Genomic DNA, 25,982 nt, shown 5'->3' with positions numbered 1-25,982 from the left:
ACGCAAATGAAGACACATGCTCCCTATCTGGGAAACAAGGAAACCAAGTACCAAGAGTTTAACTTGTCTGAAGTCACCGAGATAAGTGGAAAATTCGGGATTCGAACCCACGTTTATAGAACACGCGCGCCATCAAACACCACGCATGACCTTCCAGTTTTCGCGGAACCCAGAAACAAAGAAAGGTCAGAAAGAGACTAACGCAAAGCCGTAGAACTCCCCCACAACTACAGCAGCCCGGAAGTGTGGCCAAATGGGCGGTCCTGGGCGCCGGAAGAAGGGACGGAGATACGGAAGGGAACTGGCGCCGGCGTAATGACGTTGCCAGGGACGCTAGCGCGCGGGATTTAAACTGCGGCGGTTTACTCGGCGTTGAGACGAGGTAGGGTTAGTAGAGTCGTGGTTACTTGGCACTTCGTGTTTTCTCTTTACGGCTCATTCGCTTACTGCCCATGGATTCGTCGCTTCAGGCTCGCCTGTTTCCTGGTCTCGCCATCAAGATCCAACGTAGTAATGGTGAGGAGTGGGGTCCTGAGGCCAAGGGGACCCATGGACAATGAAACACCTGAAATTACTGCGCCGCTCCCAAATGGCAGGGTCCTGAGACACTGTTTGGGATCCTTAATGAGCTTGCAGTTCCAGCCCAAGGTCCGGGTTTTTGCACTGGCAGTCGGTCTTCCTTACCCAGGTGCAGGGGCCTCTGCCTTGACGGTGGGTCCCCTCCCTACCCTCCGAGAGTGGGCGGGGCTTCTCCTGGAAGTAAGGGCTGCTAGATTCACTTTTCCTTCCAAAATTCTCTCCTGAAACTGCCCTATGCAGGTATGGACCTCTGTTTCCTGGCCCCTCTATTCGCCAATATTGTGCACTTGCAGTATACCGGGCACTGAAAACTCAGCAGTAAACCAGGCAGACAAGGTCCAAGCTCTTAATGAGCTTGGAATTCTTTCTCTTGTTTGGTTAAGCAGCTCCCGCAGTTCTGGCAAATCTAATACCATATCATTACGAGAATGGCAGACGTGGTCGCCAGGAGTGAGTTAGGGAAACTCGAGGGAGCTAACTTCAGTGCTGTGTTGAGGAAAAGGTCACCTAAAGATTCCCCTATCCAAACATAACCTTCGCTCCACTGTAGGCTTTATTATGAGTGGGGGTGAAACCTTATCTCATGCCTCTGGGTCTTTTTCTTTTGTTTTTTTCAATGTGGCACATTAAGCTGGGTCTTAAGACCTGTCCTCTGCTCCGTTCATTGTGGGACATTGTTCTGAAGGGTAATTCCCAGGAGATTTATTTGTCTCTCTAACGGTTAAAAAAAAAAAAAAAAAAAAAAAGCTGCACCTTGAGAATCTATGTGGGGTCCTAAAAATGAAGTACCAACCCTCAGTGAACATATGGGGTAACTCTTTTCCATACTGTAGGCTTAATTCACAGTGCCAATATAAGGACTGTGAACTTGGAGAAGTCCTGCGTTTCAGTGGAATGGACAGAAGGAGGAGCTACAAAGGGCAAAGAGGTAGGTTCTAGGAGATTGCCTCTACCACATTTAACAGCTTTTTTCTGTGGAGAGTATGTGAAAATGGAATCTGTGTGAGACTTGTTTCTGATGCTGTTCTGTCCTCCTGGTCTTAAACATTGCACTCTTTGGATGTATTGGGATTTTATTTAGTCAAGTCTGTTCTAAACTGAAGTAATCAACAGTTTCTGGTGTGTTTGCTTATTATAAAAAGCAATAAGCAAACTGCACAGCATCCTAAAACCTTCCCCATCCAAGTCAGCTTTTGAGTGTATACTACCTGTGATATCAGTTTGGGAAGCAAAATTCATAATCCATTTGAGAAGACAAAAGTATGTTTCTGAATACCAAAAAAGCCAGAAATCAGTTTACAATGAATGACACAGATGAGTAGTGCTAGAGTAGCTTAGGGGTGGAGACTCATCCTTATCCTCAGGGCTGGGTTTGGGGGATGGGGCATGAAGTCTCAAGGAAGCAGCGAGATGATCCTCATGGAGATTGACTGAAGAAGCTGGCCTGGGGGTGTGAAGGACTCAAGATGCTTGGCAGCAGTTTAAAAAAAAAAAGTCTGAAAAAGAAGAGTGGAGGGTCTTTATCTTTGGTACTAAGATGTTTAGATTTTGTTCTTTAGTCAGTGAGGAGTCTTGGAAGGATTTTGAGAAGAGGAGAGATGTAACATCTATGTTTTAGAGGCTTTGCAGTGTGGTGGAAAAGTCATCAGGCTAGGAGTATGAAAATCTAGGATTCTAGAGTGGCTCTGCCTCCGTCTTGTGAGCCTTGTGTGGCTTCAGGCAAATTTTCTCCCCTCTTAGAAAATATTTATTCATCTATAAAGTGAGGATAATGCTATCTACCTCATAAGGCTGCTCTGAGAATTTATATGACAGATCCTTTGGATTGGTTTCAAAATGCCAGTCAGTGTGTTCAGTGCTGGGAATAAGATAGACTTGGTCCCTCTTTAATGGAGCTTAATGAGATAACACATAAAGGGCTTGCACATGTAAAGTACCTTATGGTAAGTATGCAAATATTTAGATGACATATTTGAGGAATAGAAAAAAAAGGACTGAATTTATATTTTTTACCCCTGAAGTGTCAAGAGTCTCCTAAAGTTCCTTCCAACAAGCTATTAGCAGTTCCTTGTGAGTTTGGCTTTTTAAAAAAAATTTTTTTATGCTGTTTGTAAGTGTAGCTCTTACTAGGTCTTACCCTAGCTCAAATAATGCCTAGCTTCTTTGTGAAGCACTCAGAGCCTTTCCGAGATCTGACCCCAGTCAACCTTTTTCTTTGTACCTCTCTTCTTCCAAAGTATCCTGTGCAAACGGGACAAATCACTAATCTGTGAACATGCCTAATGCTACTTTTACTTTTGTTTCTTCTTCTTGGGATGTTCACCCCGAATCATCATTTTGGGGGTCAGTTAAGGTCAGAGCTAGGTTAGAACTCTGGTCTCCTTTGTCCCTCTGTAATTTGGGGGGCTGGAAATGGGGGAGGCATATGTAGTAGGGGGTTCGTAGCTGTCAATGTTAGGTGGACAGAAGTGGAGTTGTTGAGGTACTTGCCATCCTTTGCTTTTGGTCATTCTCTTATCCCATGCTGTTTTGATTTCTAGATTAGAGTATGAACTTACTAAAGGCAAAAATGATATATGTCTTAATTCTTTTTTGCTTTTGTTTTTTACAACTCATCTTTGAACACCTTCCCCTTGCACTCCCTAGTGTCTTACTCTTGCCTAATTAATATAATAGTTAATATAAGTTGCCTATCTAGGAGGGAAAATCCTCACCCTGAAGTACATGCTTCAGCTTTGTCACATTCTGAAATACAAATAATCAATAGATACTACTAATTTAGTGTGTTTTAACTTGCTATGAAGCTATGCTGATGAAGTTCGAGTTGTCCCTAGATGGCTACAAGACTCTGATGATGTAAACCTAGAATTGTGACCTCATTGCAAGCATGAGCAATAAGTGGGCAAGGCCTGAGCAGGGAGCTGTGACTAGGGAAGAAGTTTCTGGGCCCACTAGAAAATGTAGGTAGACTTAGGCTTAGATAGTAGCTGTCAGGACCTTGACCCTGCCCATAAGATCCTGAAGGCCCTTTATTTTGACTATCACGGGGACAGATAGAACTTGTTTCCTTCTCTGTGTCAGCCAGCAAGAGGTGCTCAGGGGCAGGGATAGGGGTCTCTGCCCAGCAAATTCCTACCGTCCTGCAGACTCCTAGATCTACTGCGGACTGCCTATTTGCCTTCCTCTTCACCTCATTCTCATCACTGACATCTAGCATTGGCTTGGAATTCAGAAACCCATATCCATCTAAATGGTAAACTGTGACTAATGAATAACCATTTGTTTTATAACTGTTGGTAATGGGTGGAACTTAGAGTTGGCAGAGTCTAAATGTAGGGCAAGTCTTGGTTGAAGAGATGAATTTGGATTGAGCAAGCTATGGTGTTCCACTGAACTTCTACTTGTTCCTTGCAGATTGATTTTGATGATGTGGCAGCAATAAACCCAGAACTCTTACAACTTCTTCCCTTACACCCAAAGGACAATCTGCCCTTGCAGGAAAATGTAACGGTCCAGGTAGGTGTCTGTTATCTGGCTGCAGCCAAGACTCACTTGGCTTTCTGGCTCTTTGCTGGTTTGTTTCCTGGCACTGCCTGGGACTTCAGCATAGCATTTGGATAGGTCCTTGAGAACTGATAAGAGCCATATATTGTGATTTGTTTTGCTTTTCAGAAACAAAAGCGCAGATCAGTCAACTCCAAAATTCCCGCTCCAAAAGAAGGTAAATGGATTTCTACTGGCTTATTGTCATGGGGATTGTGCCTAGAACAATGCTGATAGGGCTCAGAGCTGTCTAATGGGAGCTGTGAAGTAGACTCCTTGTTCCAATTTAACAGGTGGCTTCTATGTGGGCTGTGTCTTTCCTTGTATTTAAGCATCTTTCTCGGTAAGGATGATTCCCTTGCTAATGCTCATAGGCCAACCTGGGGTATTTGGGGAATTTGTTGACTCACCCAGACACCTTTCCTGTAGAATTCAGTGCCTAATGTTAGAAAGAATGGAGATCTGTGGCAGCCTTGCTGGATTCAGCTTTCTCAAGGGAAAAGTACCTTGGAATGAATTTTGTGAGCAAGCTATAAAAAAGCAGACATGCAGATAGTTATGTCTGGGCTATTTAGAGGTACAGTTGTTGGTACTGTGAAGAGCTATTGTGAGTAGAAAGAATAACTACAATACCTCGGGGTCCTGGAAAGGGCTGAGCTTTCTCTGCAAAGGAGCATAAACCTACTTTCGCTACAATAGACTGTGACTAAAGTAGTTGACTGTAGGCAGGCTCCCCAAATCCAGCTTGATTACTCCAAGGCAGCCACACTGATAGGCAGGTGAACTTGGACAGTCTGTCCTATCTATGGGTTACCACCTCCCTCACATGATCCAGCTACCCAGGCTGGAGCTCAGGTTCCTAGGGGCTCAGGGTGGAAGGTGATGCCATTGCAAACTGGGGCTTGGGCTGGGACTGGGTGGTGTGGTGCTGGCCCTCTTTTCGGGCTATTCAGTAGGGCCTGCAGGAGAGATGGGGATGGCAGAGGTACCTCTCCACATGTATGACCTCAAAAGGACAGGTCCAAGAATGGGGAAATTCTTCATATATGTGCAAACTATTCAATAGTAGGAATACAAGATTACAAATAATTTGGGAAATAGAAAAATTTTACTAATTCACTTTCTTCATAAAAGACATAGATTATATAAAGGCCAAACATTCAGCCTAAACCTGTAAGACTTGGAAACTCAGTTTAAGTTGGTATTTACCTGTATGATATTATATGTTGTTTCCAAATTTCTGACTTGTATTTTATTGATGATGAATTGTTTCTCTCTTATGGAAAGGCACTATACAGATGGATAAGAATAGATGAAAATTCTAACAACTTAATTATTTCACTTCCTTAAGCATTCTTTAAGATTCCAGAAACTCAATATAGTTGCTCTCCATGGGTTTCTGATGATGTGTCTCAGGCTTGGCTCTATAAAGGATCCTGGAACATTGGGAAAAGCCCAGACTTTGGAATCTGACAGCCCTGGGTTTACATCTTGGAAACTTACTAGTTGATGACTCTGGGCAAGTTACTTAATGTCCCTGAGCCTTAATGTCCCTTCCATCAGAGGGAAAGTCTAATATTTACCATATAAAGTTGTTTCAAGGTATAGAAAGATTATAATGTTCATAGGTGGATCTTGCTGTTGTTAACTTTGATAGTGCTTTTTTCTCTCTTTGATTAGGCCTCTCTACAGAAATAATTCCTTACATTTACTCAAGAGCTGCTCTTGTGGGAGATATTCTTGCCTTCAATAACTCTCAGAGTTGCAGAATATAGACAAATAAGTTTTGAGTCACTGGTACTTAGCCTTTATAATTTTTCCTTTTCTTGTGTGAAGAGAATGGGGAGTTGGTAGGGGCCTTTCCTGGTGGCGGGACCCCTCTCAACCTGTGCAGAACCTTGGAGGGTTGCCCCTGACCCCTGCCTGTCCTCCTGACCATGCAACACTGATTGGCTCCTTGACTTTTCAGGTCTTCGTGGCCGTTCAACTCGCATGTCCACCGTCTCAGAGGTTTGCGTTACCGCTCAGGAGAATGATATGGAGGTGGAGCTGCCTGCATCTGCAAACTCCCGCAAGCAATTTTCAGTTCCCAGTGAGTAATGGCTCTGCTCTCCCTCTTTAAGGACATGGAGTCAGTTCCTCATACATTGCCTTGTCTGTGTTCTGGAATATCCTAAGACTCCCTACACTCCACTGGCTCCAGTACTGTTCTGTCCATGTCCCATCAAGAGTGTTTCTTTATCTGGAAATCATCTCATTTTAACTTTTTATTGAAACATTTTCAGAAAAATGGACCTATCATTAAATATATAGTTAAATGAATTTTCACAAACTGGGCACATTCATGTAGCTAACACCTGGATCATACAGAACATTACTAGCACCCCAAAAGTTTCCCTTATGCTCTCTCCCAGTTCCTAACCCCCCAAGGGTAACTATAATCCTGACTCCTAACAGCATAAATTAATCTTTTCCTTTTTTGTTTAAGATAAATAGAATTCTAAGCATTTTAAGTGAATTTCTTGCCAACTTTTAATAGATACATAAAGTAAATACAGATTTTGTAAATGCAGTCATTATACTTACATGTATCAAATTCAGCTCTTAAAAAAAATGAAGGCAAATAAAAAGATCCTGAGCAGGTCTGGGAAATAATGTGTCATTGTAGATTGTACCTTTCTGAGTTGGATGAGTGTGGCTCATTGTGCCTAAGTTCCCTGTCTTTTCTGGCTTTTCAGTCTTTGTTCCTTTTAACCACCTGGGTTCTGGCTTTTCTTCCAAATGAGTAGAAATGGTTGAGCCAAGCATGAAGAATTCAGGCTTTTTCCTTTAAGGCAAAGCCTATACTGAGCTCCTCCCATACTCTTTAGTAATTTTTGACTCTCCTTGCAGAGAGATTGGTTGGGTTCAGGGTATGGGCTGAATTGAAGGGAAAAGCCCAAGCTCTGCTTATGCTGTCCAATTCTGAGCCCTTGTGAGCTGGCAGTCAGCAGTCCTCCTGGCCCATGACCTCCTGAGGCTCAGGTGAGCACAACTGGGATATCTGCTACTCCAATGACTCTTGTTCCCCCACAGCTGGCCCCCCTAGACCCTCCTGCCCTGCAGTGGCTGAAATACCATTGACGATGGTCAGCGAGGAGGTGGAAGGGCAAGTCCATTTCATCCGAGGCAGCTCTTCTGCAAACCCTGTGAACTCAGGTAGACGCGTTGAGCTGTCTGCTGTTTTGCTTCTAGTATAGGCTAAGTAGTTAGCATCCTGCCCCAAACCTGGCCTGCCTTGGCACTTGAGTTCAAATCCTTTTGGTCACTTGGGGGCATGTTTCCCTTTGGAAAAGGATAGCTGTGGCTATGGAATCAGTCTTTTGCAAGAGGTGATCCTGTCCCTGCAAGGTGGCAGGAGCCTTCTGACGTGGTTGAGGTATTGTTACATCTATGCTCTTCACTGACACCTGGAGAACTGTCCAGAATGCCAGTCATCAAGGCAAAGCAGGGATTGTCTCACCCATTTAGCTGTTGAGAAAACAGGTTCAGAGGAGAAGAGAGAGCTTGTATTTGGACCTGGAGTACTTTGGTTACTACACTGACCTCGCATTAGCAGTCATTATTATTTTGTGGACTTGTCCATGCCAAGGGTCAGGTCTATTGCTTCCTAGGATATGGTGATTTAAGAGCAATGCTCTAGAGATGGCCTGTTCCCAAGAAAGGTGCAGGACTTGGTAAAACAGCCAGAGAAGAGTGAACTGGCCCACACAGGTGAAAGAATAGGCTTCCTTTTTTTATCTCCTAGTTCGGAGGAAATCATGTCTTGTGAAAGAAATGGAAAAAATGAAGAACAAGCGAGAAGAGAAGAGGGCCCAGAACTCTGAAATGAGAATAAAGCGAGCTCAGGTACCTTTCTTGAGAGGCTGGGCCAAAGGTTTTTGGACAGGCATCCTTAGCTGCAACTTTTCAGGCAGTGGAGATAAGGTTGGCCCCCAGCATTCTGAGGCTCCAATTCTGATATCCAGGAAGTTTGTTTTTTCACCAGAATTCAGATAAAAAAATAATTCAAATGTTTTTCTGAGGGCCCTCAGATGAGGAATATTTAATGCTGATGGTCCAGTAGGCAAGCCCATCCCATAATGCTGTGGCCAGAAGGGCTGCTGGTGACAGCTGCCTGCTTCCCCTCCCCACCTGTGTGTGTGGGGGCAGATGCTGTAATGAACTCCAGTTTATAGCATTTCTCCTAGTTGAGTTAATTGCTCTGGGGAGGTCCAGCCTGCTGCTGGCCTCCTCATGGAAGGACAGTGACCCTATATCCAGTTCCTGGAGTGGTTTGGTATATGCCTGGGCCTCTCTGTCTGTCCCTGTTTTCCAGGGTACTGATTCTGGAGTCTCAGCCTAGAACCAGGGTGGGAGGAAATGCAGTCTCTGGGTGGGGGATTTGAGCACTCTGAAGGTGTGCATACAAAGGGCTGTTGTTGTTGCTGTTTAGCACTGAGGTCTGAGAGCCTCATGTCCTAATACTCAGTCTTCTCTTGCTCTTGTCCCGAACAGGAGTATGACAACAGCTTTCCAAACTGGGAATTTGTCCGCATGATTAAAGAATTTCGGACTACTTTGGAATGTCATCCACTTACTGTGACTGATCCTGTAAGTAAACCCACAGGGCTTCTTTACCTCTCCTTTCTGAGTAGGTACATATTGAGGGACAGAAAACTTTCTCTTTAAGGGAGGGAAAGCATGCCAGGAATCTTTACTCACCTCTGAGGATTTTTAAAATACCTTTGGTGGGTGGAGCTAGTGGTGCCCAGATGAGAGGGTTCAGTCTTTTTGAACTGTGTTGCATCCTCCTGCCCCTCATCATAAGTTGGCTAGATTCATACTAATAATCATGAAAGTAGTACTGAGACTTCGGTAAGCAGGAGAGTGAGAAAACTGGAAAAAAAGTTCAGTGTCACCTTCTTTTATTCCAGAATAGCCAACTGGGGAGGTGGGGTCCTAGTCTTAGTTCTTGGCCCCTGGGGGTCAGATATGTGATTGGACTGCTCTGACCTTTTGCTAGTTGGTTATCTTCTTTCATCCTTTTTAAGATTGAAGAGCACAGGATATGTGTCTGTGTAAGGAAACGCCCACTGAATAAGCAAGGTAAGCTCTGTTAGGGCAGAAAGAGGCTGAGACTGACTGAGGGCTCCTCAGTATGTTCAGGAACACCCCCTGAAATACTCTCCTTCTGCAGAATTGGCCAAGAAAGAAATTGATGTGATTTCCGTTCCTAGCAAGTGTCTCCTCTTGGTACACGAGCCCAAATTAAAAGTGGATTTAACAAAGTATCTGGAAAACCAGGCATTCTGCTTTGACTTTGCATTTGATGAAACTGCTTCAAATGAAGTTGTCTACAGGTTAGTCCCTTGCCTTTTATTGTCTCTTCCCACCATCCCATTTCCTCTTTCTGACATGGGACATTGTAATGACATTACTCTCACATATGCTGAGCTCAGGCCCTTCTTGGCCTCCTCTCATGTTAACTTTGGATCAACCATCACTGACTCTGGCTCCCAGCACAGGGAAGGCCTCCATTTGGGCTTGCCACATGATATTTTGCAGTTTTAGTGGCCTGTTCTTGAGTGAATCATAAATGAGGTACCCATTGTAACCTCTGAGGCCAGGCTAGTTGAGCTTCAAGGTTTCTTCAGGAGTCAGATCACGCAGCCACCCCCATCAACCATTAACCATTGGGCTTAGCAGACTTGGGCAGTTCTAGAGCAGGTAGCCAGGTATGGCTATTTAAATCTAAATTAGTTAAATAAGATTAAAAATAAAGTTTCTCAGTTGCACTAGTCACATTTCAAGCACTTGATAACCACATGTGACAGTGGCCAGTGTTGGACAGCACAGATACAGAACATATTCATCATCACAAAAGTTCTATTGGACAGCACTCCCTTAGAGCAGAGGCCAGCAACTTTGGCCATAGACCAATTCTGGCTCATGACCTCTTCTTGTATGGCTTTCAAACTAAGAATGGTCTTTATGTTTTTAAAGTGTTGTTTAAAAAAAAGAAGTAGAATAGGGGAGTGGATGTGGTTCCAGCAGTTGACCTCCTGCCTCCCACGTGGGAGGTCCTGGGATTGGTTCCTGGTGCCTCCTTAAAAAAACAAAAACAACAAGCAAAACAAATGAAAAACCAACTCAGGGAAGCCGATATGGCTCAGTGGTTGAGTGCCAGCTTCCGACACACGAGGTCCAGGATTCATTACACAGTCCCGGTACCTCAAAAAAAAAATTAAAAAGAAGTAGAGGGTTTTTCCTGTTCTTTGTAATGTACCTTTTACTGAAAGTTGACTGCTAAGCTCAGGCTTTCATCTAGCGCAGGGGTTCTTAACCAGGGGTCTGTGAGCTTGAACTGAAATTAAAAAAAAAAAAAACATCTTATGGGGACATGTTGGTACAGATGTAATATATTTATTAAATATTACACAGTATAGTGTGGACTTACTAAGGGGTCCATGGAATAAAAAAGGTTAAGAACCCTTGATCTACTGTCTCTAGGGTCAGAGGAGGGGCTAGATAGCTAAGTTAGCCTGTGGGCTTATCAGCTTGCTCTTGGTAGATCAGTCTAGCTCTCCGCAGTTGACTGAGTAGTTAAGATTTGCAAGTAGGGCTTGAGTCAGGAGGGACCACTTTGCACATTGCTTAAAAAACACTGAGGCAGAAGGAGAGGCATACTAGTAATTGGAAGGAAGAATTGAGGACCCTGGGAGCCCTGCATTGCAAGGGCAACAGGACCATGTTCCAGGGAGCACATTTTGGGAAGAAATGTAAACACTAGTCCATCATTTCTCCTAGGTTCACAGCAAGGCCGCTGGTGCAGACAATCTTTGAAGGGGGGAAGGCAACCTGTTTTGCATATGGCCAGACAGGAAGTGGCAAGACACATGTGAGTATTCAGGCCTGGCAGGGAGAGAGCTTACCCATGATTTAATACTGAGATCCTGAAAAGAAAGACAATGAGCTTCTTGCTGAAAGTAGTTATTTCAGCTGTCTTATCACTGAATACTCTTGCTGTTCCAGACATAGGGAGGGGCCTCAGCAGATGACATGGCCTGCTGTGGAGATGAAGTCAGTAATCTTCTGGCCTAGGCCAAGGGCCATTTACCATGGTTTCTGCTCCTTCCTTTTGCAGACAATGGGTGGAGACCTCTCTGGGAAAGGCCAGAATGCATCCAAAGGGATCTATGCAATGGCCTGTAAGTAGTGTGCTCTGCCGCAGTTGGGTTGGGTACGGAAAGGCAGGTGGCATACTTACCCACAGCCTCTCTCATAGCCCGGGATGTTTTTCTCCTGAAGAACCAGCCCCGCTACCGGAACCTGGGCCTGGAAGTCTATGTGACATTCTTCGAGATCTACAATGGGAAGGTAGCTGTTTATGCTCTTGGGGCCCCTAAACTTTCTAACAGCTTGGAGTTGTAAAAGCCAAATAACCTGTTGGCCAAGAGTTGTATCAGACTCAACCCCCGACAGGCCATTCTGCCCTGGTATGTGTGGGAGGTTTCCTCTGATGGTGGATGGCACCCAAGCTCAGCTCAGCCTATTCCCCCTGCCTGGCACAGCTGTTCGACCTACTGAACAAGAAGACCAAGCTGCGTGTGCTGGAGGATGGCAAGCAGCAGGTGCAGGTGGTGGGACTGCAGGAGCACCTGGTTAACAGTGCTGATGATGTCATCAAGATGATTGACACAGGCAGTGCCTGCAGGTCAGAGTCTGGAGTAGGGAAGGGGCCACCTTCAAACACCTGGTTCAGCTGATGGAGACCCTTACTTCCAGCTTAGTAAGGGCAGAGGTGGGGTTTCTATGGGGCAGATAACTCAGGACCATAGACCATAGGATCCTAGCATCTTTAGTCAAACTCAGGCAGGCTTTATTCCCAGCCTGTTTTCCCTTCCTGACTTGTCTGGGATTCTCCTTGTTTCCTCCCCCGTATGGGGGGAAACAGGAGCTCTGGGTCTGTCAGGCTGGAGGTGATGGTACCGTATAGAGGTAGGGAAGTACTCTTCCACAGGACTCTAGGCACTGCACAGTGGCGCACCAGGCAGCTCGTGGAGGCCCAGGAAGGAGACTGCCCTCTGTAGAGCCCTCACGCTCTGGCAAGTGGCTCATGACAGCCTCTTCTTCCCTGTGTACCCAGCAGGAAAGATAACTCCCATTTCCCTGAGTACCTAGCACAGAATCTAATTCTTCTCTGGCTGCTGGAAATTTTGATTTGGTCCAGAGCTGGGGGAGAGCTGCTGCCCAGAGAGGGAAAAACAGAAGTCTGAGAAAGGAAGATGCTTGGTGCCCAGTGTGTCCTGAACTGCGTCTCTCCCTTCCAAGAACTCACTGGGGTGACTTGAACCCGGTGTGCTACAGTGGCTGGTGACCCAAAACCTCATAGCCTTTCTTTGCCCTCCTTTGCCATAGGACTTCTGGGCAGACATTTGCCAACTCCAACTCTTCTCGCTCCCACGCCTGCTTCCAGATTCTTCTTCGAACCAAAGGGAGAGTGCACGGCAAGTTCTCTTTGGTGGATCTGGCAGGGAATGAGCGAGGTGCAGACACTTCCAGCGCTGATCGGCAGACCCGCATGGAGGGCGCGGAAATCAACAAGAGTCTCCTGGCCCTGAAGGTAGTGGGGGGCAGCTAGAGGTGGCTGGCTTGGAGGGTTGCCAGTGGAGGTAGTGAGTAGGCAGCACGAGAGGAAGGAAAGGGCCTCACTTGCTCCTGCCCTCCCACAGGAGTGCATCAGGGCCCTGGGACAAAACAAGGCTCACACCCCATTCCGTGAGAGCAAGCTGACACAGGTGCTGAGGGATTCCTTTATCGGGGAGAACTCAAGGACCTGCATGGTGAGTAGGGTCACTTTGGACATGGTGGTGCAAGAAAAGACAGAGGGTGCTTTCTGAGGAGACATTTAGTCTTGTCCCTGGGCAGGAGGCTCATTGCCTTTGGCTTTCCAAGCTCCAACTTGACTGGACTTTCACTCCCTGCTTTTCAGCACTGACTTCCTCATTGCCCACCTAAGCTAGGAGGAAAGGCTCCACTCCCTTTACTATATGGAGGTGCAGCTCTTGGTTTAGGGGAAGTCATTCCTTCCTTACCTGGTGAAAAGGGGAATTCCAGAATTCAGAAGGAGGACCTTTGGTGTAAGCAGCAGAGGGAAGTCTTTCTTCCATGGATTCCCTCTAGCTCATTGACTCCCAGCCTGAGAAATATGTTAGAGCATGGAGCTACAGCCTGGAATGGCTTTGCATCCCCTTCCAAATTTTGTCCCCAAGCCCTTCTAGCTAAGATCTGCTCTCAACACCCAGCCATCCTTCTCTCCAGAGATATCCTTTCCCCAGGCCACATTGCCCTTCCAGTAAGGAAGATGGGAGTTTTTTACAAACTCTAAACCCTTCTCTGAGGCATTGTTTCCTGGCCTGGGTGAACTGTAGGTTCCAACAGAAGCCACAGAACCTTGAGATGCAACCTTGATAGCATAACTGTCTCAATACAGGGATAAAGAGTCAAGAGGTAGGTAGTCAGATTTGCCTTTAAAGGCACAGAACCATTTTTTAAGGCACCTAATTTGCAGTGCTCTTGGGGCAAGTTACTAAGCAGAGTGGGTGCTTAATGAGCTCCTCCCACCATATGGGTATCTGCAGATTGCAGAGACCACCCTTGGTGGCTGCTCTGGTAGCAGACTGCCAGTGTCCTTACCCGATCCTTAGTCCTTAACCACCCATTCCCTCTTTTGCAGATTGCTATGATCTCACCAGGCATAAGCTCCTGTGAATATACTTTAAACACACTAAGATATGCAGACAGGTACTAGTACCTACAGCCCCATGGGACTGGGAGGATGGGCAGGGAGAGTAGAATGGCAGCAAAGAGTAAGGGGAGGTGGCCCCAAGGCCCCAGTGCCTGCTGTATGCTCTTCTGTGACTCAGTGAGTCTGAGACTTGAGAATTTAGACGTGCTAGAGGATCTGTTCTAAATCCCCTTCAGGCCCTGGTGGGGAAATCAGCAAAGCATACAGGTCGTTTCCAACCCAGTTTAGTTTGTTCATCTTCTCCCAGGCTGAAGACAAAGTTGCTACTCGATCCCCTTAGATCTTCGAGCCTTGCTGCCTGCCCTAGCAGTGAATGCCAAGGAGGGTGATGTGGTGTATGTGACCTTTCTCTTTTCTCAGGGTCAAGGAGCTGAGCCCTCACAGTGGGCCCAGTGGGGAGCAGCCAACTCAAATGGAAACAGAAGAGACAGAAACCAGCTCTAACGGGGCCCTGATCACAGGCAATGTAAGGGGAAAGGGTGAGGCCAGGCAAGACAAATGTGGCCTGCTGAGTTGAGAACTGGGCTGCAGCTGTTGTCTCTCCTTTTGACCCCTGTAGTTCTCCAAGGAAGAAGAGGAACTGTCTTCCCAAATGTCCAGCTTTAATGAAGCCATGACTCAGATCAGCGAGCTAGAGGAGAGAGCCATAGAAGAGCTCAAGGACATTATACAGGTGGGAAGCGGGCCCTGGGCAGGGAGAAACTGCACCTCTACCCCTAGCACAGGCACTCAGCAGTACTCAGCACAAGGTGCTGGCCTTGCTCTTGGGAGTCTTCAGATTTAGATGGCAAGAGGCAGCCCTCAACCCCAGCATTCCTTAATTCTCCATCTATTCATCCTTCTGTTCTTCTAGGACAGCAAATTACTCTTCTCCATCCTAGCACACAGACTTCCCTATATCCTCCTGGCTAGAGCTAGTCTCTCTTCTCCATGTTCTGGATTGAGAGTTGGGGAAGTGATTCAGATGCAGACACCTTGACTTAATTTTTCAAGGAATATATTCGCCAAGTATTTTTTATGTACTGGCTCCTGTGCTGAGACTAAGGACCCAAAACATAAGAAGTATGGATAATAGGCCCTAAAGTAAGACTTGAACTCAAATCCTAACTCCTATTTAGAAGGCAATTTCCCTGGAAAAGTCATTTAGCCTCACTGGGCCTCAGTTTCTTCATCCATAAGACAGGCAAGATGAGATAGTTCTATTTGAGGATTCAGTGATAGATTTATAAAGCTCTCAGCACAGTTCCCAGCACATGGTCAGTGCTTAGTTGGTGGTAGAACTCACTGTTGCTGTGGTCCCTGCTGTGAAAGAGTGGTGGCGGGGAGAGGGATGGAAGCACATCCTAACAATGGTGTGCTCAGAGCCGTGCAGAAAGGAAGAGCTTGGGGCACTGTGACTGAGGAGGTAATATGGTGGGTAAGTGTTCAGGGATTCCCCCCTCTTTTGGATGCTCAGAGGCACAGATGCTTGAAAGGACATGGCCTTTTCAAGAAAAATGAGAAGGTCTATGTGGCCAGAGCAAAAGGTGTGAGCAGATGATGGAGGGAGTTAAGCAGAGTGGTGACATGGCCATATCAGAGCTTTAGATATGTCACTGTGGCCAGTGAGGAGCCTGGTTTAGGGGCTTGTGGGGAGCAAATGTGGAGGCAGGGAGATGAGTTAGGAGATGGTTGGAAACAGTTCAAGAGAGATGATACCTAGACTGAGGTGTGGCTGTGGCCATGCAACTAGAGCAAGGGCATGAGACTCGAAGCATTTCTGGGGAAGATTTGGCAGGATTTGGTGACATGAAGGATGAAAGAATAAAGCTATTTCTGCCTTTGTCATCAGGACAGATGATGTGATTCATTTCAGATAGGGAAAGAGGATGGATTCAGGCTGAGGATTTTTGGGGGAGCAGGTCAGGAGGCAGGAGCTAAGTGTGGGCATCAGGCTCAAGCGCTGAGCCCCAGGGATGATTGGCTAAATTGGTCTATTTTCAAACTGATGCGGTCCCTCTCCCTGTGTTGGTACAGCAAGGGCCAGACTGGCTCGAGCTTTCTGAGATGACTGAGCAGCCAGACTATGACCTGGAGACCTTTGTGAACAAAGCAGAATCTGCCCTGGCTGAGCAAGCCAAGCACTTCTCAGCCCTGCAAGGTGGGTGTGGCTGGGCAGGGGAGGAGATGGAGGTGGTGGCCTCTGCTGGCTCCTGGGCAACTGCAGGTGATGGCAGCTCTGCCCTGAGCACATGGGGGCCCCCGAGTTTCCTAACCCTGTGTGCACCACCACCCCTTCCTTCCAGATGTCATCAAGGCCTTGCGCCTGGCCATGCAGCTAGAAGAACAGGCCAGCAAACAAATAAGCAGCAAGAAACGGCCCCAGTGACGCCTGCAAATAAAGATCTGTTTGGTTTCACACCCAGCCTTCTGCCCTTCCCCATCCCTCCCCAGCAGACTTTGGGCACATGGTAGGTCTAGTCAGAGTCTGAGCTGGGGACAGGCTTTGGTGTCCCAGTGGTTTTTAGCCTTTGGGCCCTGGGCAGTTGTCAGTCAAAGCTGTGACATGGGACAGTATTTTCCTTTTCTCAACCGTCACCCTCAAGGGAGCAAGGACGGGAGGAGGGGGCTTTTAGTTATCCTTGTGTGTTGCCCTTCTCCATCAGGAGGGAAGGCTTTCTGGTATAGCGTTTCCTCTAGGGCAGCCTTCGGCCTGTGTGGACTGGCTGGTGAGGAGGGCGTCCTGGAGTTGTCCTGGCTCTGGGGAGAGAGACCAAGCCTTTAGTCTAGCTCTCTGCTGACCGTGGCCTGCCTTCCACACACTTGGTCCAGGCATTGATATGTCTTGTAGTTTAAAAAAAAGTTCCCAGGACCTCTTTCTTCCTTGCTGTTTTTTAAGGCCCAAGAGGATCCCTGGTATTTTGTTTTATTTGTTTATATATTGTGTCTGAAAATAAAGAAAGAAAAGATCGGCCGTTTGAGTGGTGTATGGGTTTCTGAGCCTCCTGGGACCAAAGACACTTCTGCAACTTTGTCCTCTTTTTTTTTTTTTTTTTAAAGATTTATTTATTTATTTAATTCCCCCCCTCCCCTGGTTGTCTGTTCTTGGTGTCTATTTGCTGCGTCTTGTTTCTTTGTCCGCTTCTGTTGTCGTCAGCGGCACGGGAAGTGTGGGTGGCGCCATTCCTGGGCAGGCTGCACTTTTTTCGCGCTGGGCGCCTCTCCTTCCGGGCATACTCCTTGTGCGTGGGGCTCCCCTACGCGGGGGACACCCCTACTTGGCACGGCACTCCTTGCGCGCATCAGCACTGCGCATGGGCCAGCTCCATACGGGCCAATGAGGCCCGGGGTTTGAACCGCGGACCTCCCATGTGGTAGATGGACGCCGTAACCACTGGGCCAAGTCCGTTTCCCAACTTTGTCCTCTTGACAGTGCTGAATTCTGTACTTTTCTTAGGAGACCACATCCACACCTACAGTTCCATGGCATGCTAAAGACTCCAACTGCTGACTGTTCAATGTTTATTAAAGCCTTTCTAGGTCCAGGCCCTCTCCTGGAGACAGGAGCTTTATGCAGGAAGGAAATGCATTCTTTAGTACGTTCTGCTCAAGGCCCATTAAAAGATACTGTGGGGTGGAGCAGATGGAGTTCACATACAAGGTCCTGTGTTCAATCTCTAATACCTCCTTAAAGAAAAGTAAAAGATACTGTGGGAACACTGGCACGTTAGCACTTGACTTTGGTCTCGAAAAATTAGTTGAAAATATTCAGGTGCACTGAGGAATCAAGCAATAGAGTGTGGACAATTTGGGAACTGGAGGGGTATGAAGGTTAAGAAGCCTAGTTTCTGAAGCCAGACTGCAAGGTTAAATCCTAGTTTTGTTGTATAGAATCTTTATTAAATTTTTTAATTTTTAAAGAAGCTTTAAATTACATAAATGCTACATTTAAAAAATGTGTGTGTGTGTATATATATATATATATATATATATATATGTATATATATGGGGTTTCCAAATGCCCTACCCTCTCCCCCTCCCACACTTTCCCACATTAACAACATCGTTCATTAATGTGGTAAATTTGTTAAAATTGATGAACATAGTGAAGCATTGTCACTAACCGTGGACTATATACTCTGCCCCACACGATTTTATAGGTTATGACAAAATATATAATGGCCTGTATCCACCATTGCAGTATCCTGAAAATGTCCACATGTTACACCTATTCTCTCTACCTCCCCTCAGAACCTCTGGTGGCCACTGCTATTATGTCCAGGGATACAAGTTCTTCCATTGCTTTAATAATAAGTATATAATAGAATAATAAGTCTACTTTAGTCCATTGTTCATTCTCCAATCCTGAAGATTTGGGGATGGTGATGCCCACTCTGTGTCTAATTGAGAGGGGTCTTAGACCCCATGGGGCAGATGTCTGGAACTATCTTGCAGTTGCAGGCACTCTGTTCCTTGGGATGGACATTGTCCACCATCATCTCCTTGTCCTGGGTGAGTCCAATGAAATGGACAGTAGGTGTTAAAACTCTGCTGAGATTTGGGGCTCAACCAGCACATGAACAGACCAAATATTTAAGTCTCTGGAAAATAAATTTAACAAGTATAGTGCTAATTATAGGTTCAAATAAAAGGGACAGAAGAGCCATGTGTAGGGAAACTATGAGTCTACCTCTTTTACACTGGGGAACATAAATTCCAAAGTAAGGCCACTGACAGGGTGCCGAATTCCTGAGCTTGTCTGCCCTGCTTATAGTGTCTAGATGTCTCTAGATCCCTCAGGCACCCCACCGTTTGAGACACTTTACTGTGGCAGTCAACGATATCCTGCTGAGACATGTGTTGCGGAGGTTGTTAAGGTGTTCATTAACCATTTTGTGCCATCTGTGAAATGGATATCATCCTAGTACAGAGTTATTGAAAATTAAGTGAGCTAATACACAGAAGTGAGTACAATGTCTCACACTGAACAAGTGCTAGCTAAGTATTAGCTATTTAAGTACAAGGACAAAGATTTTTGTTTTCCTTTACTGTATCCATAGTGCCTTGAACATATGGTAAGCATATCATGTATATTTACATAAGGCTTTTATTGAGATATCCACATAAAGTAAAATTCACTACAACTCGGAGTGGACATAGCTCAGTGGTTGAGCACTTGCTTCCCATATACAAGGTCCTGGGTTCAATCTCTGGTACCTCTAAAAAAAAAATTCACTACAATTCAATGGGTTTTTCTGTATATTCTTGTAGTTGTGCAACCATCCCCATATTTAACTCCAAAACATTTTCATCATCCTGAAAAGAAACCCCTACCTCCCCATTTCCACAGCTCTCCAGCCCTAGGGAACTACTAATCTGTCTTTGGATTTGTTTCTTGGACATTTCAAATAAATGGAATCATACAACAATATGTGGCTGTTTGTATCTGCCTTCTTTCAATTAGCATATTTTCAAGGTTCATTTAGTAACGTGTTAGTTCCTCATTCCTTTTTATGGAGGAATAATGTTACAATGTATGGATATACCACATTTTGTTTATCCATTCTTCAGTTGATGGACCCTTGGTTTTCAAATGGAAAGTCAGGTTTCCATTTTGGCTATTATGGCATTGTACACAAGTTTTTGTGTGGACATGTTTTCAATTCCTTTGTGTATATACTAAGGATATGGTTAGCTCTATATTTAACATTTTGAGGAACTGCCAGAATGTTTCCAAAGTAGCTGCATCATTTTACATGACCAGTGTATGAGGTTGGTTTCCAATTTCTCCACATCCTCACCAACACAAAAAATCTGACTTTTTAAATTAGAGCCATCCTAGTAAATGTGAACTGTTGGGTTTTTTAAAAAATTTTATTGAGATAACATATAACATGAAATTTCCCATTTTAACCATTTTTAAGTGTACCACCAGTGGTAGTAATTAAACTCAATATGTGCTACCATCACCACCATCCATAACCAAAACTTTTCATCACCTCAAACAAACTATGCATTAAGCAATAATTTGTCATTTCCTCCCCACCCCCTCACCCCCCCCCCCCCCCGCCTCCTTCCAGTCCCTGGTAATCTCTAATCTGCATTCTGTCTCCATGAATTCTAGATTTTTTTTCAAATATATATTTTTTAATTCATTTTTTTAAAATATTACATTCAAAAAATATGAGGTCCCCATTCACCCCCACCACCCCCACCCCACCACTCCCCCCACAGCAACATCTCCCCCATCATCATGTCACATCCATTGCATTTGGTGAGTACATCTCTGGGCATCGCTGCACCTCATGGTCAATGGTCCACATCCTAGCCCACACTCTCCCACGTTCCATCCAGTGGGCCACGAGAGGAACTACAATGTCCGGTAATTGTCCCTGCAGCACCACCCAGGACAACTCCAAGTCCCGAAAACGCCTCCTCATCTCATCTCCCATTCCCTGCACCCAGCAGCCACCATGGCCACTTTTCCCACACCAATGCCACATTTTGTGTGGACCTTGGATTGGTTGTGTTCATTCCACATCCATGTCAAGAGAGGGCTTAGATTCCACATGGATACTGGATGCAACCCTCCTGCTTTCAGTTGTAGGCACTCTAGGCACCATGTGTGGTGGTTGACATTCTTCAACTCCATGTTAGCTGAGTGGGGTAAGTCCAATAAATCAGAGTGTAGGAGCTGAAGTCTGTTGAGGCTCAGGGCCTGGCTATCATATTGTCAGTCCAGAGATTCAAATCCCCTAGATATATCTTAAACCCCAGCACCAACTACAATTCCAGTAAAGTAGCATGAAAGGCTTGTGAAAAGAGATCCCATCTGAGTCCAGCTCCATCACGCAGAAACACCAGCTCCAAAGAAGGGTCAACTGACATGGCAGTGAACTCCATCTGCCATGACCATAGAACCTGTGGGTCTCTTTAGCCCTCAAAAGAACCAATACCTGGGGTTGTATCTACTTTATCTGTCTCTGAGACTCTGCTCAGGTGTGCATAAGGGCAATCCTTCTGACAACCTCCAGACTCTTTTTTAGAGACTCATAGCCATATAAACTCATTTGTCCTTTCCATTTCCCCCTTACTTTAGGTCAAACAGCATTTTTAACTCCTGTTATTATATGTAGACAGGGATATTCTGCTGGTCCGCATTGAACCTTTAATTCAAGGTCATATTCTAGTTACGACATCAGCTGGTACTTTGTAGTGATCCCTCGGTGCCAGGGAGGCTCATCCCCGGGTGTCATGTCCCACACTGGGGGGAAGGCATTGCATTTACATGCTGAGTTTGGCTTCAAGACTGGCCACATTTGAGTAACATGGAGGCATTTGAGTAACATGGAGGGAACTCTTAGGCACAGTGCTGCTCTAGGACTTGTTCTTATTTCAGGTGTATAGGCTCACAAGTATGGTCATTAGTATCAGGGGCTCACTGTTGGACCCTCATTCCTTCCTGGTCCTTGCTGTTGCACCTGGGCGACTGCTGCTGCTCCCCTAGGGATCACGACAGAGCCCCCCCCGGCCAGGAACCCAGTACCCCCCCAGCTGTTGTTTTTAGTTGTTTCCACTATGAGTATATCCAAACATTTCCATGCACCCTAGACATGTGCCCTGTATAACTCCCTGTCAACCATATGTCAATAACATCCCATACCAGTATTTTTATTTCTCTCCCCTTCCCTTCCCTCCTCCCCCTCCATTGTCTGCTCTGTGTCCATTTGCTGCATGTTCTTCTGTGTCCGCCTGTATTCTTATCAGCAGCACCCAGAATCTGTGTCTCTTTTTGTTGCGTCATCTTGCTGCATCGGCTCTCCATTTGTGTGGCACCATTCCTGGGCAGGCTGCACTTTTTACATGCTGGGCAGCTCTCATAGGGCACACTCCTTGTGTGTGTGGCTCCCCTACACGGGGACACCCTGCATGGCACAGCACTCCTTGTGCGCATCAGCACTGCACGTGGGCCAGCTCATCACACGGGTCTCATCACACGAGTCAGGAGACCCTGGGTTTGAACCTTGGACCTCCCATGTGGTAGGTGGACACCCTATCCATTGGGCCAAATCTGCTTCCCTCTAGATATTTCATATAAGTGAAATGTGAAGTGGCTCTGATTTGCTCTTCTCCCATAATTATTGATGTTGAGCATCTTTTTTTTTTTTTTTAAGATTTATTTATTTTTTATTTAATTCCCCTCCCTCCCCCGGTTGTCTGATATTGGTGTCTATTTGCTGCATCTTGTTTCTTTGTCCGCTTCTGTTGTCGTCAGTTGCACAGGGAGTGTGGGCGGCGCCATTCCTGGGCAGGCTGCACTTTCTTTCGCGCTGGGCGGCTCTCCTTAGGGGCGCACTCCTTGCGCGTGGGGCTCCCCTACACGGGGGACACCTCTGAGTGGCATGGCACTCTTTTCACGCATCAGCACTGCGCATGGGCCAGCTCCACACGGGTCAAGGAGGCCCGGGGTTTGAACCGCGGACCTCCCATGTGGTAGACGGACGCCCTAACCACTGGGCCAAGTCCGTTTCCCTTGAGCATCTTTTCATGTGCTTATTGACCATTTGTATATCTCCCTTGGAGAAGTGTCTATTAAAATCTTTTGCCCATTTTTATGTTGGATTATTTGTCATTTTATTGTTTACTCATAAGAGTTATTTACATATTCTGGATACTAGACCTTTTATCAATTATATGATTTGGAAGTATTTTTTCTCATTCTGTGGGTTTTCTTTTCACTTTTTTTATTGTGTCCCTTGAAGCACAAGTTTTTTTAATTTTGGGAGCAGATGTGGCTCAAGTGATTGAGTGACTGCTTTCCACATGGGTTTGGTTCCCGATTTCTCCTTATGTTAGTCAGCCAAAGGGGTGCTGATGCAAGGTACCAGAAATCTGTTGGCTTTTATAAAAGGTATTTATTTGGGGTAGAAACTTAAAGTTACAAGGCTCTAAAGAGTCCAACTCAAGGCACCATAAGAGATTCTTTCTCACCAATTGTCTGTTTTTGTTTGTTGTGTTTTTTTTTTAAATATTTTATTTCTCCTCCTGCCCCCTTGTTTTGTATTCAATGTCTGCTCCTGTGTCTGTTTCTTGTGTGCTCATCTTTTTGGTAGGCACTGGTAACCAAACCCAGGACCTCCCATGTGGGAGGGAGGCGTCCAATGGCTTGAGCCACTTCTACTGCCCCCTCACCAAATGTCTTTGCCATGCCTTGTAGCAATATGGCTGCTGATATCTGTAAAGGGTTCAGCCTTCCTCTTTCTTCTTAAGACTTGGTGGGCCCAGCTTCTTCTGATCTCAACTGTAGACTGGCATAATAGTTGTCTCTCAGGACTTCTCATCTGTTCTGTTCTCTTCACAAGGTCAACTGTAAACTATCAGGTGAATGTCTCGTCTCTTCCCAGGGCTCTAATATCAAAACCAACTTCTCTCTGCTGTCTTTTTCTGTGTATCTATTTCTCTGTTCTTGATTGAGTGTCCATTTATATAGCCCACTAAGGGGGCACAGACTCAACCCTGCATGCCCATAACGTCGAATCAAAGCCCTAATCTTTATTTAATAAAGTAAAAGTGAACCTTCTGATTTAATACAATCAAAGGGGTAACATGCACAGAGGAACAGGCAAGTTTACAAACATAATATCTCTTTTTGGAACTCATAAATAATATCAAACTGCCACATTCCTGAAAAAAACAAAAACAACAAGCAAAGCAAAGCAAAGCAAAACAAAACAACTCAGGGGCGCCAATGTGGCTCAGTTGTTGAGCACTGGCTTCCCACATACAAGGTCCCGGGTTCAATCCCCAGCCCCCAGCACCTAAAAAAAGTTTTTAAATTTTATTGAAATTTACTTATTTTCACTTTAGATGCTTTTTTTGTTTAAGGTGGCACATATATAAGAAATAATTGCCTACCCCCAAATTACAAAGATTTACACCTATGTTTTCTTCTAAGAGTTTTATTTAGCTCTTATATTTTAAGTCTTTGACACACCTTGAGTTAATTTTTGTATATGATGTGAGGTAGGATCCAAATGCATTCTTCTGCATGGGGATATTCAGTTGTCCCAGCACTATTTGTTGAAAAGATTTTTTTTCCACTATTGAATTGTCTTGGAAACCTTCATTGAAAATCAGTTCACAGGAAGTGGATGTGGCTCAAGCAATTGGGCTTCCATCTACCATTTGGGAGGACCCGGGTTTGATCCCTGGGACCTCCTGGTAAAGGCGTGCCTGTGCAGCAAGCCAGGCCCGTGTGGCAAATGACACAGCAAGATGATGATGCAACAAAAGAGATGCAGGGTAGAGTCAAGGTGAGACACAACAGAAACCGGGAACTGAGGTGGCACAGTCAACAGGGGACACCACATCCCCCACATCAGAGGTCCCCAGGATCAAATCCCGCTGAAGCCTAGAGGAGAAAATGAGAAGACAAAAAGAAACAAACACAGAAGATCACACAGTGAATGGTCACAGACAGCAAAACAGTAGGGTGGGAGGGAGGGGAGAAAAAATGCTCAGTTTTATTCTATTGATCTATATGTCTACCCTGAAGTCAGTATCACACTGTCTTGATTACCATAGCTTTGAAGTTTTGAAATCAGGAAATATAATTCCTCCTCAAGCTTAGCTTCTTCTTTTTTTTTTTTTTTTTTTTTGAGGTACTGAGACTGGGGATTGAACTCGGGACCTCGTATGCAGGAGGCCAGTGCTCAACCACCGAGCCACTTGGGCCCCTGGTTTTTCTTGTTTGTTTTTGTTTTATTTTTTTTTTTAATCTTGGGAGATAATGTAGGGAAGCATCTACAGAATTTTTTTTTAAGGTTTATTTTATTTATTCCACCCCCTTGCCGCTTGCACTCGCTGTCTGCTCTGTATGTCCATTTGCTGCACTTTCTTCTGTGTCTGCTTGTCTTCTCTTCTCATTTCCTCTTTAGGAGGCACCAGAAACCAATCCCTGGACCTTCTGACATGGGAGAAGAGGCACTCAATAGTTTGAGCCACCTCAGCTCCCTGGTTTGTTGTGTCTCTTATTGTCTTTCCTCTGTGTCTCTTTTCTGTTGTGTCATCTTGTTGTGACAGTTCACCGCATGGGCCAGCTCTCTGAGCAGGCCAGCTCACTTTCACCAGGGGACCCTGGGAACCAAGCCTGGGACCTCCCATATGGTAGATGGGAATCCAATCACTTGAGCCACATCCACTTCCATCCCTGGCTATTTTTTGAGATTGATTTGGCTATTCAGGCCCTTTTGCATTTTCATAGGAATTTTGGGGTTACTATGTCTATTTCTGCAATAAAAGGTGAAATTTTGATAGAGATGGCAATGAATCTGTAGATCATTTTGTGGAGTATTGCCGTCTTAACAAAATTAAGCCTTCCACTCCATGAATATGAGGTGTCTCCATTTAGTATTTAGGTTTTCATTGATTTCTTTCAGTAGTATTTTGTAGTTTTCTTTGACCAATCCTCACACTACTTTTGCTAAATTTATTCCTAAGTATTTTGTTCTGATGCTACTGAAAATAGAATTGTTTTCTGAAATTCATTTTTGGACTATTTATTGCTGGCATACAGAAATACAATTGATCTTTGCATATTGATCTTGTATTCTCCAATCTTGCTCAAACTTTTATTAGCTCTGATGATTTTTTTGCAGATTCTTAGGATTTGCTACATACAGGATCATGTCATCTGCAAATAGAGATTGTTTTACTTCTACCTTTCCAGTCTGGTTACCTTCCCCTCACCCTTGTTGTTGTTTGTGCTCGCTGTCTGCTCTCTGTCCATTCACTGTGTGTTCTTCTGTGTCTGCTTGTCTGTTTTTCATCTTGTCTTTTTCTTTAGGAGGTACCAGGAACCAATCCTGGGACCCCTTGTGTGGGAGAGATGCATTCAATTGCTTGAGCCATCTCATCTCCCTGGTCTGCTGCATCTCTCACTTTCTCTCCTCTGCATCTTCCTTTGTTGAATCATCTTGCTGCGCCAGCTCTCCAGGTTGCAGGCCAACAGCTCTCTGTGGCACAGGCCAGCTTGCCTTCATGAGGAGGCCCT

General features: G+C 45.4%; 1 protein-coding gene across 4 annotated transcripts; it reads left to right on the top strand.

Moving 5' to 3' along the window:
• The first annotated feature begins 303 nt into the window (after window positions 1-303).
• Window positions 304-16,904, top strand: KIF2C (kinesin family member 2C). Of its 4 annotated transcripts, XM_004461253.4 has the most exons (21): window positions 304-516; window positions 1,413-1,507; window positions 3,994-4,095; window positions 4,252-4,300; window positions 6,092-6,214; window positions 7,198-7,320; window positions 7,910-8,010; window positions 8,659-8,754; window positions 9,195-9,249; window positions 9,341-9,503; window positions 10,951-11,041; window positions 11,288-11,351; window positions 11,429-11,520; window positions 11,715-11,857; window positions 12,562-12,766; window positions 12,876-12,986; window positions 13,880-13,947; window positions 14,312-14,417; window positions 14,511-14,624; window positions 15,968-16,091; window positions 16,237-16,904. In XM_004461253.4, exons 1-21 carry the CDS (start codon window positions 453-455, stop codon window positions 16,317-16,319), a joined length of 2,172 nt encoding a protein of 723 aa, XP_004461310.1. In that variant the 5' UTR covers window positions 304-452; the 3' UTR covers window positions 16,320-16,904. The 4 variants fall into 4 exon arrangements, with proteins under 4 accessions (XP_004461310.1, XP_004461311.1, XP_058159685.1 ...); XM_004461254.4 differs by lacking the exon at window positions 7,198-7,320; XM_058303702.2 differs by lacking the exons at window positions 304-516; window positions 1,413-1,507 and adding an exon at window positions 3,752-3,832.
• Window positions 16,905-25,982: the final 9,078 nt, after the last annotated feature.

The sequence above is a fragment of the Dasypus novemcinctus genome, chromosome 9, assembly GCF_030445035.2.
Source record: "Dasypus novemcinctus isolate mDasNov1 chromosome 9, mDasNov1.1.hap2, whole genome shotgun sequence".
NCBI classification, from domain to species: Eukaryota; Metazoa; Chordata; class Mammalia; order Cingulata; family Dasypodidae; genus Dasypus; species Dasypus novemcinctus.
This window is presented reverse-complemented; position numbering and strand designations above follow the sequence as displayed.